The sequence below is a fragment of the Prosopis cineraria genome, unplaced genomic scaffold, assembly GCF_029017545.1.
Source record: "Prosopis cineraria cultivar Desert tree isolate PC_DT_omini unplaced genomic scaffold, ASM2901754v1 PC8, whole genome shotgun sequence".
Taxonomy (NCBI): Eukaryota; Viridiplantae; Streptophyta; class Magnoliopsida; order Fabales; family Fabaceae; genus Prosopis; species Prosopis cineraria.
Window position 1 is genome coordinate 13,053,854 of NW_026555339.1, and position 15,795 is coordinate 13,069,648.

General features: G+C 30.9%; 1 protein-coding gene across 2 annotated transcripts; it reads left to right on the plus strand.

The window, feature by feature from the left end:
• The first annotated feature begins 1,915 nt into the window (after positions 1-1,915).
• LOC129318790 (transcription initiation factor TFIID subunit 5) lies at positions 1,916-10,294 on the plus strand. 2 transcript variants are annotated; one of them, XM_054963742.1, is made up of 19 exons: positions 1,916-2,369; positions 3,806-3,887; positions 3,987-4,065; positions 4,195-4,292; positions 4,380-4,436; positions 4,754-4,841; positions 4,928-5,037; positions 5,983-6,090; positions 6,317-6,468; positions 6,834-6,944; positions 7,034-7,143; positions 7,716-7,880; positions 7,984-8,060; positions 8,664-8,780; positions 8,940-9,205; positions 9,324-9,419; positions 9,517-9,589; positions 9,693-9,767; positions 9,829-10,294. In XM_054963742.1, exons 1-18 carry the CDS (start codon positions 2,203-2,205, stop codon positions 9,744-9,746), a joined length of 2,010 nt encoding a protein of 669 aa, XP_054819717.1. In that variant the 5' UTR covers positions 1,916-2,202; the 3' UTR covers positions 9,747-9,767; positions 9,829-10,294. The 2 variants fall into 2 exon arrangements, with proteins under 2 accessions (XP_054819717.1, XP_054819716.1); XM_054963741.1 differs by having other exon boundaries at positions 9,842-10,294.
• Positions 10,295-15,795: the final 5,501 nt, after the last annotated feature.

Consider the following 15,795-nt stretch of genomic DNA (forward strand, 5'->3'; position numbering starts at 1 on the left):
ATCATCATTATCATATTATTTTGATTCCTCTTCTATCTCATCTTATCTCATTGTTTTTTGGGAAGAAATCTCATTTTGGGCTTTTAAATTTTCTTTTATGGGTCCAATTTGTTCTTAAATATTTTTGGTCATTGCCCAACAAACTTTTGAGGCCTTGACCCAAAACAAAGACTAAAGTTTGTTTTTTTGAAAAATAATAACAAAATTCCTTTAAAATATGTAAATGATAATTTAATATCTTAAGATGCTATAATTTTTTTTGAAGTCTCTAAGAATTTTTTATCATTAATGAATTTATTTAAATTATTAAATTATTTTTATTGAAAATAAATGATTTATCAATTTTGTTTTTTTAATAAAAAGCTATAGGAAAACCGTGCTATCATATTAGCGTATAAAAAATTTATACAACCAAGAGGCGAAGTATCAAAAATATGAAATCTAGAGCTTCTGATAGAAGCTTGGTGAGCCAACCAATCTGCACATTTATTTGCTTATCTAAAAAAGTGATTAAAAGTGACCATCCAATCTTCACAAATTTTGTTTAAATATTCGCAACTTTTCTTTCATTGCTGTTGTATTGTTGTAAATATAAAAAAGAAAGTTATAAATATTTAAACAAAACTTGTAAATTATTTATTTTTAAAAAAGATAATTTGATAATTTATATAAATTCATTAATGATAAAAAAGTCTTTAAAAACTTTATAAGAATTATGACATTTTGAGTAATCAAATTATCATTTAAATACTTAAGAGGATTTTTATTGTCATTTTTTCATTTTTTTCCCTCTCTTTAATGCATGGTCACCACTCAAATAGGGTTTACAAAAGTTATACTTTTTTTTTAAAAAAAAAAAGTCTTCATAAAATTAATTTGCAAGTCACCGGTTAATGAAGTCTTTGCATTGGAGTTAATGTTTTAAACGTCACAATTCTTTCACGGTCCAATCATTGGTTAAATCGATGATAATAATTAAATAAAAAATGACGTTGATATGCACACATTTATATGTAACGTTAATTTGGCAAGAAAACACAATATATCAAATTATTAAAATGATAATATCACAAATCCACAATGTGTCTTAGTTGCCAACACAATAACACCACAATATGTAAGATTGAAGGATTTAGATCTTTCAAGTGCCAATTTTTCCTTTACTCAAGATTTGCCTTAGCAAACTTGTTCTGGGTTTTTGGGTTAATTTTAGATTTATCAAACCTTCCCAATTCAAAACGAGCCAAGGCAAGCCGCTCTCCAAAATGAGTTAATAAGTTAAGGAAAGTATCTATAAGAAGGCACCTTATAATAAGGGCACATTTTTCATAAGTTTGTTTGATTAGTATTAGTCTCCATATTTTTTTTCCCAATTAAATCTGCTATTGTGTATAATATAATCCTATTAATTTTATTATTGAATCAATAAAATTATAATGAGTTGTGCATTATATGAACAAAATAGCTACTAACTTTTTTGTACACCTCTATTTGTTATGTTTTTTCCCCCCTTTTTGAGGCTTTGTATTTAAAGATTTTGATTTAATATTTTGTTTGTCTTTTTTTTTTTGCTTGATATTTATTTTTTACACAACTCAACATAATTTTAACAAGTGAGTACAAAAAGAAATAATGTTTATATACATGTTAATCATAAGTTTTTATAGTCATATTTAAAAATATCAAGACTAAAATTGCAAGCATATAAGATTTGAAAGGGCTTGAAACAATGAAAATAGTATACAAAATTAATATCAAAACACCTTAAAAATATAATTACCAACAATTATATTTTTCTTTAATTAAATTAAAATTATAGATTATAGATAATTATAATTATAAGAATTCGAAAAAGGATAGTCCTCTCCAGGTCCCCAAAAAAAAAAAAAAGAAAAGAAAAAGGACAGTTCTGCAAATTTATCTCCCTCCTCTTCCCCGTTACCTGGTCTTCCCCAACGGTGCTCCTGCGAATTGAGATCCAAGGGAGGGTTCTTTCTGCTCCCTAGCTGCTGCCCTGCTCTGTCCCGCAATGCAACCAAACACTCGAGCTGATGCAAAAGAGGCTTCTTTTCGTTTTCTGACCCAAACTTTCGCTTAACTAACCGAGTCCAAAAAGGTTTCTCCGGAGCGAAAACGTAACCGTAACTCTGCCCCACAAGTGCGAAAGGAGAGTGAGGGTTTTGCAATAGCTAAGAGAGACGGATGGACGAAGATCAAATTCTGGGATTTGTTACTACGTACCTGAGGAAGAAAGGGTTTACGCAAACAGAGCACGCATTTCAGGAGGAGCTGCAACAGAATAAGAACACTTCCTCCGCTAATTCTCTTATCGAACCTGACATTGCCAAGCACATCCTTGCCTTCTCCAAGTATTTTTCCTTTTTTCTCCATCTCAATTTTATTTCATTTCATCTTGTTTGCTGCCCCTAATTTACGCGTTAGCGGGTTGCTGATTTGAACTTGCGGATGGTTATGGACTTTGCTCTTGTAAGAGTTGCAGGTTCCTTGAGGCAATCTTTCTTTGCATAGGATTTTGTTTGCTCTTAACGGCTACTCTGATAGAGATATGCTGCGCGCGTAATAAACTTCCATATAAAAATCGGCAACTGCCTCTCTTGGCCATCTTAATGATATGTAATCAAGCATCACGCGGTCTGCGAAGCCAGTTTTCAACTTTGTTTAAATACTAGTTGTGTTAGCAGCATTACTTAAGGGTTGTGGATTTTAGGATAGGACATGTTAGAAAGTTAATTTATTCGTAATAATTTTACATTGTTGTGGATTTGCAAAATTTATGTGCTGTTGATATTACATCTTTGAGGTTTTCAACCCAAGAAACTTGCTCGGATTTGGGTACAAGTATTAATTTAGCTGTGTTACAGTTAATGCAAGTGTTCACACTGTCAGTATAATGATAAGGATTAGTCAATAAACTTAGCCCTGGCCCTTCAAACTTAGTCAGATACATTAGTCTCAGTTACACTTGGTCTAGAGGATATCAATAACTGACTTGTATGAAAGACACATACTGTACCTTGATGAGTTGAGTTCAATAGATATAATACAGTTCATACCATTTCTCTGATTCTTGTAATACATCGCACCCAACTTTTCAGATTCTCACTGTTTTAGTCCCTTCGAATATATGCTTGACGGCCTTGAAGAAGTATCATTCAGTTACGAAGAATGAGACTTTGGGCATGTGTATGAGAATTTTTATTGTCTTTTCGCATAATCAAGATGCCCTCCCAGACTGCTGGCAATGTTTGTTGAAAAGTTGGATATTTAAAGGTTTGAGATTGGACTGCTTTCTATGAACAACACTAATTTGTACTGGATTAGGTGTCCAAACCTACTTGGTTGCCCATCTGAGTGACTCAAACATCAATGCAAGTGTGCCATAAAAAATATAGTTTGGATCCCCTACAGAAAAGGAAACAGTATATCTTTGTGCCAACAAGTTATGATATGAAAAAGAAAAAGATAAATTTATTATTTAGCTGAAGTAAACTGTAAGAGGATCAAATGGATTACTATTCCAGTAGGCCTATGCATTTCCATACTGATGATGTGCTTTTATACCGGTAGTTATAAATGGTCTTGACATTTTCAGTGTTTGTCATGGTAACGATTGCACAAAGATAATTTTTGAACTGGAATGTTTTCCTAAACAAAATTCATCTGCTAAAGGTTAGGTTGACATATTCTCGGGACATAGCCATCCAATTGAGTGAATCCTACCTACTAGATTACATTCCAAATTGTTGTCATTGATATAGTTCAATGAATATCCTTTAATTTATAGGTTAGAAAGTGGTCCTGCAAGATTTCATGATGGGTATAGCAGGCTCAGATCATGGGCATATAGTTCATTGGATTTGTACAAGGTAAAATGTCAATTACGTGCTCTCTCATCTGAATTTCACTTTTGAAATCATTCTATTTCATTTTCTTCTGTTATTATGTGTTTTGCCTTGTCCTTGCAGCATGAATTATTGCGTGTGCTTTATCCGGTGTTTATTCATTGTTTTATGGATCTTGTGGCAAAAGGGCATATTCAAGAAGGTATAGATAAATTGATATATGCACTAGTTTTTTGTTTGTTACCCAGATTGCAAATTTTCCGTTATGAGCTGGCCATTTAATATATATTCTTATGCTTTTTGTTTACATGCTTGTGGTTGATATCCTCAGCTCGGAACTTTTTTAATACCTTCCGTGAAGACCATGATATGATGCACTTACGAGACCTTCAGAAGTTGGAAGGTGTTCTTTCTCCTTCTCATCTGGAGGTTGGCTACCATCTAAAATTTATCATTTTTCAATTCTTCTGTTGTTGGATAAATAGCTTTAAATAATCAGACAATGTTGTTTCTCAGGAAATGGAATTCGCTCATTCCCTTAGACAGATCAAATTTAACATAAAGATATGTGAGGTAATTTCTTGATTCTTCTGGGTTAATCTGTCAGTTATGCTGTAATTTAAATTTGTCCAACATTTTTTTCCCTGATTGGTTAAAGGATCTTGGCAGCAATTTAGCATTTGATTCCAATAGCAGGTTGCTTTATTTTTAATGACACAATAAATCTTGAAATCTGCTGATATTGATTAATCATTCTTTATTTCCCTTTTCTTTAATACATGTATCTGTTGTTTTGTAATTTCCATTATAAGGAATGGTCCTTTCATTTTTTAACTAAAATGGTTGAGCTATATTCCTGGGAAAGATGATATGAGTTAATGTTTTGCCAGTATTCCTATGAACTTCTATTGCAACATCTCCACAGTACGCAGTCCACCACCATACTTGGTATAATTAATGAGCATATTGACTTCCAAGGTACTTCTCTTCAGGTTAAGTTTATCTGTTCAGTTGTACTTGTTAAGATTGCTGGCATGGGTGTTCAATTCTTCCCACATTTGCAGTTACTCCTGGACAACCTAGCTCAATTTCTGATGATCCAGAGGCTGTTACTCTTGCTGGAAGCAGCCAGGATGCAGCAAATCAGATAAATCAGAAAGAAATACATTGGGGGGTGAGTTAGTTAACTTATGTATACGAAACATGGCCATGTTAGAAATTATTCTGTTTATGATAATTTTATTTATGTGATCCCAATTGCCATTCTACTTGGAATAATTTTAGTTCCAATGATGATCTGATGCAATCTTCTCTGGACCTAGTTCTTTGGTCTGGATATCAGTGTACAACAATAGGATGAGAGAGTCATTTTTTCTGTGAAAACTTTAACTTAGGAAGCACTCAAATCAATTGTTCTGTCTTCTAATACATGGTTCCATTCCTTGTTATGATTGTGCCTTCATGGTGCTTGGAAGTTTGAATGATGCATGATATTAGCATTCAAGGTCTAATTGTAAACCGACACATAAACTTTGCTGGGCAAGCCCTTGGTTCCTATAATGTGGAAAAAAAAACTAACATGGGAGGATAAAATAATTTGTGCTGTGAAGATATTTGCTTAGCATATACTCATACCAGATGTGTAGTCTTCTGCTTCATGAGGGGGAAGGGGGCAAAGTTATTGAGGGTGACACCAGAAATTAACTCATTATATAAAGTAAATGACCAGCTTTGTTGCTTGGAAAAAAAGCATATGAATATATATATACACGTACGTACATATGTATGTATTTTTGTTGAAAACTACATATTTTAGCTCCACTATTGATACAAACTCAACATTATACGCATTGAGATTCCCCAGAAATGAAGTGCAAATATCACATGCTGTTACTTTGGTTGTCTCTGCTATTTCACGAAATGACCCAAAATTTGCCATGGTTTAGAGTAGCAAGAGAAAACTTGAACTGTAAAAAATTGGTGTGTAACTGATTCAGTGTCCAGTTTAAACTCAAATTTATAGTCATCATGCTTGGTATGACGTTATGTTGAGCTGGCTGTGTTGATTATTACTCGCTTATAGGGTAACTAATTGGTTGTAAAATGTGATCCTGCCCAGTTGCTTGAAGACTCTCTAGAAGAACGCCTGGAGAAGGCTGGTGCTTTGCTTTCAGATTCTGAAAAGGGGGAAGGGGAAGCCAAAGAAGGGGAGAATGAAGAGAATAAGGTGCTTGTTATTTTTAAACCTCAATACTTCTAATTATCAGGCCTCTCCTCTGGAAAGATGATATTGCATTATTGAACAGCATTCAAGCACTTTCTGATGCATGAGTTTTTCGTTGAATACATCTTTTATTACTTCACTTAATATCAAGTATGAATTTATTTTTGTTGTTCTTCTCAAGTTATTTTGAATAATTTTTAACTCTTGTATTTTACTTGTTTGCATTTAGAAAAGATCAATTGAAGGAGGAAAGCAAGGTGCTTCAATCAAGAAAGTAAAGAAGGACAAGGGTGGGACTGCATCAGGGAAAAGTGCAAAACCTGATGCTAATACTGTGCCTGCAGCGCCACGTGTTAAACCAGAACTCCCCTTGCCCATAATGTATTAACTTCTGAAAGTTCACTTCTTCATTCAACCTCATTAAATTTACATGTAGGCTGTGCATCAACGCAGAAGGCCGTACTGTTTGTCCTTTTCGGTTGGAATAATTGCAAAACCCAAGTAGTGTTTTTATTTCAAAATATTAAATGAAGACAGTTACCCAAGACCCAGCAATGAGTTTTTCCATACTTCATTTCTACATTTTTGTAGTTATTATGCTGTCAAATGTTAGCCATGTGAAGGTGTTAATATTTGTACAAAGAAAAACTAGGTGTTAATATGTATTGGAGGGCTGATTTTTCACTATAAACTAGTAAATCTTCTAATTACATTCCATTGAATTATACAATGTTTCATTATTGCAGTCCAACAGAAGTAGAGCAGTCTATCCTTGAAGATTTAAGGAACCGTGTACAATTGAGTAGTGTTGCACTGCCTTCAGTTAGCTTTTACACGTTTCTCAATACGCATAATGGGTAATGTACTAATACTTGGCAGATCAACCTTATTTGATTATGCTTTGAATTCAATTGCTAAATGCTTATTTTTTGGTAAACTGTTACAGTTTAAGCTGCTCATCAATATCCCATGATGGTTCATTGGTTGCTGGAGGGTTTTCTGACTCATCACTGAAGGTTTGGGATATGGCAAAGCTTGGACAACAGACTGTCAGTTGTAAGATAGTAGTTATCAGATTTAAGTTTTATATTTAACTGTGCATGTCTCATTCTTTGCTGAACATTTGTGGGTAAGTGTAGAAAGAACATCGATAGTTTTGAGGAATCATCATTGTCAATATAAAAATATAAATTTATGTGATAAAAAATGAATTTATAGGGAGCTATATTATTGATAAATCATCAATAGTGAGGTTCCTTTTGAGCACTGTATAGCTTTTTAAAAAAAAAAAAAAATTCTCCACACATTTCATTGTGCTATGTGCAAATTTTTGTTTTCTATTTGCCCACTTGTTTCAATACATACAATATTTCTCCGGTGAATTGTATGAGAAAAAGATATCTGCTTATTTTTTAAAGCCTGTAATGTGCTTTGGTGTCCTAATACAAGTTATGCAACCAAAAATGGGAAAAATATATAACAAAATTGAGCAAGATATTGGTGCTATTTGCAAAAGTGAGCTTGGTAGAAGAATGGAGGGAAGATTGTGTGTGTCTAGAGCAACATAATATGCTTATATTAAGTTTTACTGGATGTAATAGTCCACTAATTAATTCCTTTGTTATCAGCTCTTTCACAGGGTGAGAATGACTCATCTCAAAATGAACAAATACTTGGGCAAAGTGGTGGGAGAAGACAGTATACATTATTTCAAGGTCATTCAGGGCCAGTTTATGCAGCCAGTTTTAGTCCTGTTGGGGATTTTATTATTTCCTCTTCAGCAGACTCAACTAGTATGTTAATATGGACTGTTCTTCTTTGCTTTTGGTATTTAGCTTCACTTTGTTTCTTCAGAATTTTCAGCTGTGGGCTCTAAATCATAGATGGATTATGCAGTTAGATTATGGAACACAAAGCTTAATTCAAATCTTGTTTGCTATAAGGGCCACAACTACCCTGTCTGGGATGTTCAGGTAAGGGCTCTTTTTTCTAAGCTTTTCTAAATTCAGCTGATTTTTCACCTGTGTATTCTGATGACATGTAGAATAATTGTAGTGCCTGCATACTGTGGAAAAGGTGGTTCACATCATCTTGTGCATCTTTGCTTTCCTTCATCATACAAGTTTTTTTTCCCATTTATTAATGATAATCTTAATATTTGTGCGGCTTCTCTCTTTCCCAGTTACCTCTCTATGATGAGTCCTTAGTTTTGGCTAGTGCGTTCCTCCATATGCAGTCTCCTACATTATGAGATAGATCCCATGGATCTTGTTGAATGCTAGATAAAATATGCGGCATTCTTATAATCCAATATTATTTGGGAGGGAAACAAATTTCATAGTTTTCATTTACCAAGCTTCTAGTAGGTTTAGATATACTTAAATGTATCTGATCTTTGGAATCAATTGGAGGCCCCTTCATGTGCTGCAGCTTTCCTTAATATGATCACATATATGCATGATTTTCTTCTTTTTGTTTTTGTTCGTTATATTTGTTTCATTCTTTTTTCCTACTCTTGCACCGTTGGGGAATTATTGTAATGCACATTCTAAAATGCTGCTTTTCTTTTGGTGCAGTTTAGTCCTGTGGGGCATTATTTTGCCAGTGCTTCACATGATAGAACTGCTAGAATTTGGTCCATGGACAGGATACAGCCTTTAAGAATAATGGCAGGGCATTTGTCAGACGTTGATGTGAGTTATGAAGTCCAATACCCTTTCATTCTCTTGCTTTCTGACTTGATTTGGCAAATCTCAGTTTCAATCAAAGCTCTTGGATTTATTGTTGCCAAGTCAGAAAAATTCTTTAATCTGTTACATAGGAATGCTTACCTGTTTTATTCTCTTGTTTAGTGTGTGCAATGGCATGCCAACTGCAACTACATTGCTACTGGCTCCAGCGACAAAACAGTTCGATTATGGGATGTGCAGAGTGGGGAGTGTGTCCGGATTTTCATTGGTCATAGGAGCATGATTTTGTCTTTGGCAATGTCTCCTGATGGTCGCTATATGGCATCTGGTGATGAAGATGGTACAATCATGATGTGGGACCTCTCTAGTGGTAGCTGCCTCACGCCTCTGGTTGGTCACACCTCATGTGTCTGGACACTCGCTTTCAGGTGATCCATTGCTCAAATTATTATATATTTCAGATGTGATCATGGATTTAAGGTTTTTCAGGCACATCCACGTCCTAATCCTGCTTTTGCCCTCTAACATTGTTGTCGGATGTGTCAGCTGTGAAGGTACCCTTCTTGCATCTGGATCTGCTGATTCTACTGTGAAGTTATGGGATGTGACTACCAGTGCAAAACTTCCAAGGACTGACGAAAAGTATTTTGATCTAATTTGAACAAATCTAACCTTTCAATGTCTGTCTTCAGAAATTTTTTTCCTTCCAAAAATCAACTGCATCATATGTAATTCGCAGGAGCGGGAATACTAACAGACTCAGATCATTGAAAACTCTGCCGACTAAATCTACTCCTGTTTCGTCGTTACGGGTAAATGTTCAAATTCTTTATTAGCATTATTTCTTGTTTATCCATTGACACTTCTGAATCATATTGAAGCCTTTATTAGCATTATTTCTCGTTCATGGTGCAGTTTTCTCGGAGGAATCTACTTTTTGCAGCCGGAGCTCTTGCAAGAAGTGGTTAAACTATGCTTTTATCAAGCAATGTAGCGCATGTTTGTCTATTTTATTCTGTATTTGCAATTCATTCAAACTTTTGAGTTATAGAACATTTTGTCAGGATGCTGAAGAACCACCGTGTCCGAGATCTTCACTTTATTGTCATGGTTTCATACATTTTGAAAGTTCTACTTTGTGCTGGCTGGCTGACTCGCCGGACACGTCACGTGGATGTCGAGTATAGGACAATCTAAGCTCGTCTTTTGGGGTTTAGAAACCTTCTATTGGCTGCTTTGATGTATTGAGGTTCCTGCTTCTACTTAGTTTGCTCTCTCTCTCTCTCTCTCTCGGTCTATTTTGTATGGCTTGAAGTTGTAGTCTTTGTATTTAAAATTAGAGAGGAAGGTTCTGCATGAATTCATGATGCTCCACTTGAGGGATATGAGGAAATATTTTAGGGTTTCTGCTAACCTGTGAATGAATTTTGGGTCATGATTTTCTTGACTGTAAAATTTATTTCTGGACACAGCTAAAAGATATTTGCCAATATTTGTATACTTTACTTTGATTGTTATCTTTTTTCCCCAAATGTTTTTGTCTTTTCGGTGAAAGAGCTTTGCCTAGAGCCAAGACTAGCAACAGCTCATAGGCTTTAAACGTACCTTTTTTGGGCAAGCCTTTTTTCTCAGTTATTCTGAGAACTGGACCACTCGGGTTTGATCTGGAATCGGTCCGATATCCGGTACAGTCGAAGGAGAAAACTAACGAGCTAGGGAGTCAATTAAAAACAGGTAGAATTGGCTTCAATTTGTGCAAAACAATTGAATTGGAGGTTGAAGCGGTCATTTTTATTTTATTTTATTTTAATTCATGTTTCTAAACTAAAATTTATACCTCTATATGCATAGTAAGTATCAGAAAAAGAAGAAAAATAAATAGTCCCATAAAAAATATTTATTTATAAATTATAAAATTAGAAATTATAAATTAAGAAAAAAGTATGTACATATTGGAAAAAGATGAAATGAATATTATCTTTCTTATTATATATTCTCTTCATTTAAAAATGTAAGATATTTTTAATTGAATTTTACCTCCTAATAAAGTAGTTATCTACTTTTAACTAACCTTATCTTTTTATATTTAACCTTATTAAACACCCTACGATAAATATAAAGTCATTAATAATAAGGGCATTTAAAAAAAGTAATAATTACATCTTAAAAGATTAAAAATGCTTTATATTTTTTAACATCTAACTCCTCAAAAAATGTTTTACACTTTTGAATGGAGGGAGTAATATTATATGTTTTTTTTTTAAATTTTAGGCAGTCATAAACCTTTTGGTGAAAATAAAATAATAAAAGGCATAACTTTAGCAGAGCATAAATTTTGGAAATTAAAGCCAAATAAAGATTTTAAATATATTTTACTTTACTCCGAGCTTTGATGTGGTATGTATGTAATTTTAGTTTTATACTTATACAATTAAAAATCATGAATAATTTTTAAAATATCGAATTTGATATTTAGTATGCAAATGCAAAACCTTCAAAATAATGATTCTTTTAAGTTTGCAAATTTATGTAGACAATTCTTTCGCTGTTAGTTTATTGATTAAATTTATGTAGACAAATGGGTGTAGATGTCATCCAATATGTAAGGTTGGTGTTCAATAGAAGAAGAAATTGTCTTCCTTCCTTCTGAATCGGCAACAAAATTACCGAACAAATCTTTTTCAAAAAATGACAGTTATATCCCAAATAATTGAATTAATGACCGACTAAATTTTCAAAAAAAAAAAGAATTATAAATATCAATTTAAATAGTTATAGATAGAAATTTTTGTTACAATTTAATAGTTATATTTAATACTTAAATACTTATTTACAATTGAAATTCTTGAACTTGCAATTATCTAAAGAGATATTTTCAACTTATTTAAAAAAAAAAAGTCAGAAACCTCTATGTTATTAATTTAATGTTTTGATACCTAATTATCATCCTCTCTCATTTATTTTAGGATCCTCATATCTACGTAGCTTTTGCCCAATATATATATATATATATATATATATATCTGTGTAGCCGTGACATGAGCCATTGAGAAAAGAAAAAAAAGAAAAAATTTCTTTAAGATCCCTTTGTCCGTTAAGCCATGCTAGGAGCCATCTTTCACCAGCTTGGAGCCGATACTATAGCTCCGGGAGGTTACTGTTCATTGGGCCACTAATCTAAGCCAGGAGCCGTGTGTTCAGAGTGGGGGTGGATTTGTTTTGTTAGTGATATTGATTTGCCCTTCATAAAAAATTAAAAAAGCTTTTTAGAAATTTTTATTTTATTTTACCTATCATTTTAAGAAGTTTATAATAATACATCTTTAGTTTTATTTATGAAGCACTTTCAACATATTTTATTAAAACTAAAAAAATTTAAAATTTAATAATTTATCAGCTTTGACTGCATTAAATATATATAATTTAATATATATTTTTTACAACATTCAATAAAGGTTAAATAAGAAAAATTTATAATAAAAATTTAATAAGGTGATTTGTATATATGATCAAAAAATTCTTTTCCTCTTTCCTATAAATAAAACCATAAAGAATATATATTAATATTTTTACATTATACATTTATAGGAAATTATTTCTAACAAGGAAGAGGGCACTAAGTACTAGACATAGAAAATGAAACCAGGGCAAAGAACATTGACAATTGAAATAATTCGAGATGTAATATACTTATGATAAAATACACAAGTTGTACCACAGTGGTTATTTACAACAAGGTAGAAATTAAGGTTGTACAAAAGATTGGACATCATTAAACTTCGACCTAACTCGAACTTTGATCTTTTTCATGAAAAAAATTGGATTAAGTAACTTGTAGTTCGGTCTTATTCAGTGATAACCTGAATATTATAACAAGACCGGATTTGATCTATAGGACTTGGTCCTGTTAGTCCAGTAATCTTTTAGCTATTTTTTTTCTTTTTCCAATATAAAAAGCAACAATTCATTTCAATTTAATAAACTTAATTAAAATAATAAAATCACTTATAATTATAATAAATCCAAAATAGTTTCCATCAACAAGAAATAAATATTTCAGTTACAGTGCAAATGATTTAAATTTATAATTTCAACAAAAATAACACTCAACAAACTTCAACAACACTACATTACAACAATAATTTAGAAACAAACTCAACAAATCTTTATGCAATCATCTTCTTAATATCAATTACACTTGAAGCATTTATCAAAAATAAATTAATTATAATTATATTAAATAAATTAATAGGATTGAATTGGATTAAGTGATTCAGATGCTCAGTTTCCTATTTAATCCAAGTTGAAGAAATAATCTAGTCTTTTCAATTTTTTTGATCCTTAAGGACTAGTATTTATAAAGGCTGAACAAGACAGATCATTTTGAGTTAGATTGGGTCAAACTAAATTGAAAGACTTTTGCACAGCTCTAATATTAGAAAGTATTGACAATAAGACAAAAGACATTGATAATTAAGATAATTTGAAGTGCTCTAATAAGTTGAAAATAAAATGTACAAGTTATACTAGTTACTTACAACACAATGATAATTAATAGGGCAAAGTACGTTGACAACTAATATTTTGCAGTTGGCATTGAGTTCTTTATATATAAATACACATACATCATCTTGCGTGTGTTTACTGTACAGTTTTTGTCTTTTGGTGCAGTTGGGGGAGCTTTATTTTGAAAAAAGAGAGAGGGTATTTTGGTTAATGTACATAAAAAATTACATCTAAGAACCTTGAGACTGCATAATAATTTGTGTAATTGGCGAGGTTTTAGAATATTTTTGGGAGAGATTGACAATAAATTTTAAAAGAATAAATTAATGACAGTTAGATTTCGACAAAATTTTTTATAAAATAAATTAAAAATAAATTTAAACAGTTATAAATAAAGATTGAATTGTAAAGTAATTGTTATATTTATAATTTAAATATCATATTTACAATTAAAACTTTAAAATTTTTTATTGTTTGAATTGATATTACTGTCATTAATTCTCTTCTTCAAGACTAAATTGTCATTCTCCCTATTTTGAGTTGTTATGTGGGAACTTGGAAGAATTCTCCCAAAAGTTTATATAGGTGCGGTAAAATCACGGAATGAAAAAAGAAGCGATTATAGTAAAAAATAAAAAATAAATAAAATAGTACATAAATTTTTAATTTTAAAAATTTCTTCTTTTAGTTTTTTCTCCCTATTTTTTCTCTTCATTCAGACCAAGCTTTAGATCTACAGTTTCTTTAAAATCACCTCGACTTTGTTCTATTTTTAAAATCTTCAAAAATTTTCTTTTGGAAAATATATAAATATTATATTATGTATTATTTACTTCTCATACATAAATGTAATATTTTCATTAAAAATTAATCACTTGATTGAAATTTAAAAAACAATAAAGAAATAAGAAAAAATATAAAATCTCATAAGCACAAATACATCTAATCTTCAGGTGATCATAGTGCTAAAAAATAATTGATCCATTTTAGTAGACAGGCAGAGAAGTTTATTTATTCATTTTCTTGGTCTAGGGAGACATGTTGATTGTATTATACGTAAAGTCGCAATGGCTCTTTTCTACAAGTAGCATTTGGCTTTTGAAGATGTAAAAATATTTACAAAATTTAAGTACTTAATATTATATATTTATTATACTTTATCTAATTAAATCAATACAAGTATATTTTAATGTGTTAGTAATAGGGTAAATGAGTAAATTAACTTTTAAACTATAATTATAGAATGTATGTGACCATAAACTAATCTTTTATACAATATTCTCTCTTCAGCTTTTGAGTAAGATAATATGATACATACTATTAATAAATTTTTTTTTATAATTAATTAAACAGAAAATGACATAAAAAATTATAAAAATGGACTGAAAAATTAGAGTTAAGGACCAAAAACACAGATAAGGATCCAAACAATTATAGAAAAAGATAGAGAAATTTTTTTTGTCATCTTTTTATAATTTTTGAGTTGCTTTTCTGTTCATTTATTATCAACTAACCATCAAAAGTTAACTTTTATTAATAATAAGATTATATTGTATCGTTTTTAAAATTTAAAAAGAAATATTATATAAAAAATAAGTTTAATATTCTAGACACTTTTAGACTTATAACTTAGGGGCTAATTTGCTCATTTATCCTTACTAATATTATTGCCAAGAGTTTGTCATGAAATAAATAATTTCTAAAAATTCATATACCTTAATTTAATTAAAAACAAGTGTCTTGGGTTAAATATATACTCCATTCATTTAAAAATATAAGGCATTTTTTGAGGAGATGGATGTTTAAAAGTATAAGGCATTTTTAATCTTTTAAAGTGTAATTATTATCTTTTTTAAAAAAAGTGCTCCTATTAATAATAACTTTATACTTATTATAGGGTATTTAATAGGGATAAATATGAAAATATAATGTTAGTTTGAAAATAGGTAACTACTTTATTAGAAGGTGAGATTTGATTAAAAATATCTTATATTTTTAAATGGAGGAAGTAAGTTTTTTCAAAAAAATATTTGATTATTTTCAAAAACTCATTCCTTGTATTTCTTTGTAAAGCAAAATTTAACCAACGTACATATAACATTTTTTAATATATTTTTTAAAGCACCAATATACACTATAACATTCCGTATAGATGAGGTTAATGATGACATATTTTCTACGAGAAAGATGAAAAAGCAAAACCTTTATTTTTATTTGTATTTTGCCAACATTTAAGTATATTGCATAACTGGCAAAAAAAAAAAAGAGTATATTGCATACAATGTACTGATGTAATAAAAAAGGGATAGAATACAATATAATTACATTCAAGGCTTTTGTTTTACACAAATTCTAAACTGAATTGGAATAGTAATATTTATGACTCATAAACTATTTGACTTTCTGTATGTTGTGTGTGTGTGTTAAGGCAATTCTCATAACTTAATTTTATATATTTAATATGTTTTTATCTAATCAAATCAAAATGAATAAATTTTATTATTATTAACTA

Excerpts from the sequence above, each read along its gene's own strand:
- LOC129318790 (XM_054963742.1), top strand. The coding sequence starts at position 2,203 with ATGGACGAAGATCAAATTCTGGGATTTGTTACTACGTACCTGAGGAAG. Across the intron at positions 6,945-7,033 it reads TTTCTCAATACGCATAATGG|TTTAAGCTGCTCATCAATAT; the intron begins GTAATGTACTAA and ends AAACTGTTACAG. Across the intron at positions 9,206-9,323 it reads GTCTGGACACTCGCTTTCAG|CTGTGAAGGTACCCTTCTTG; the intron begins GTGATCCATTGC and ends CGGATGTGTCAG.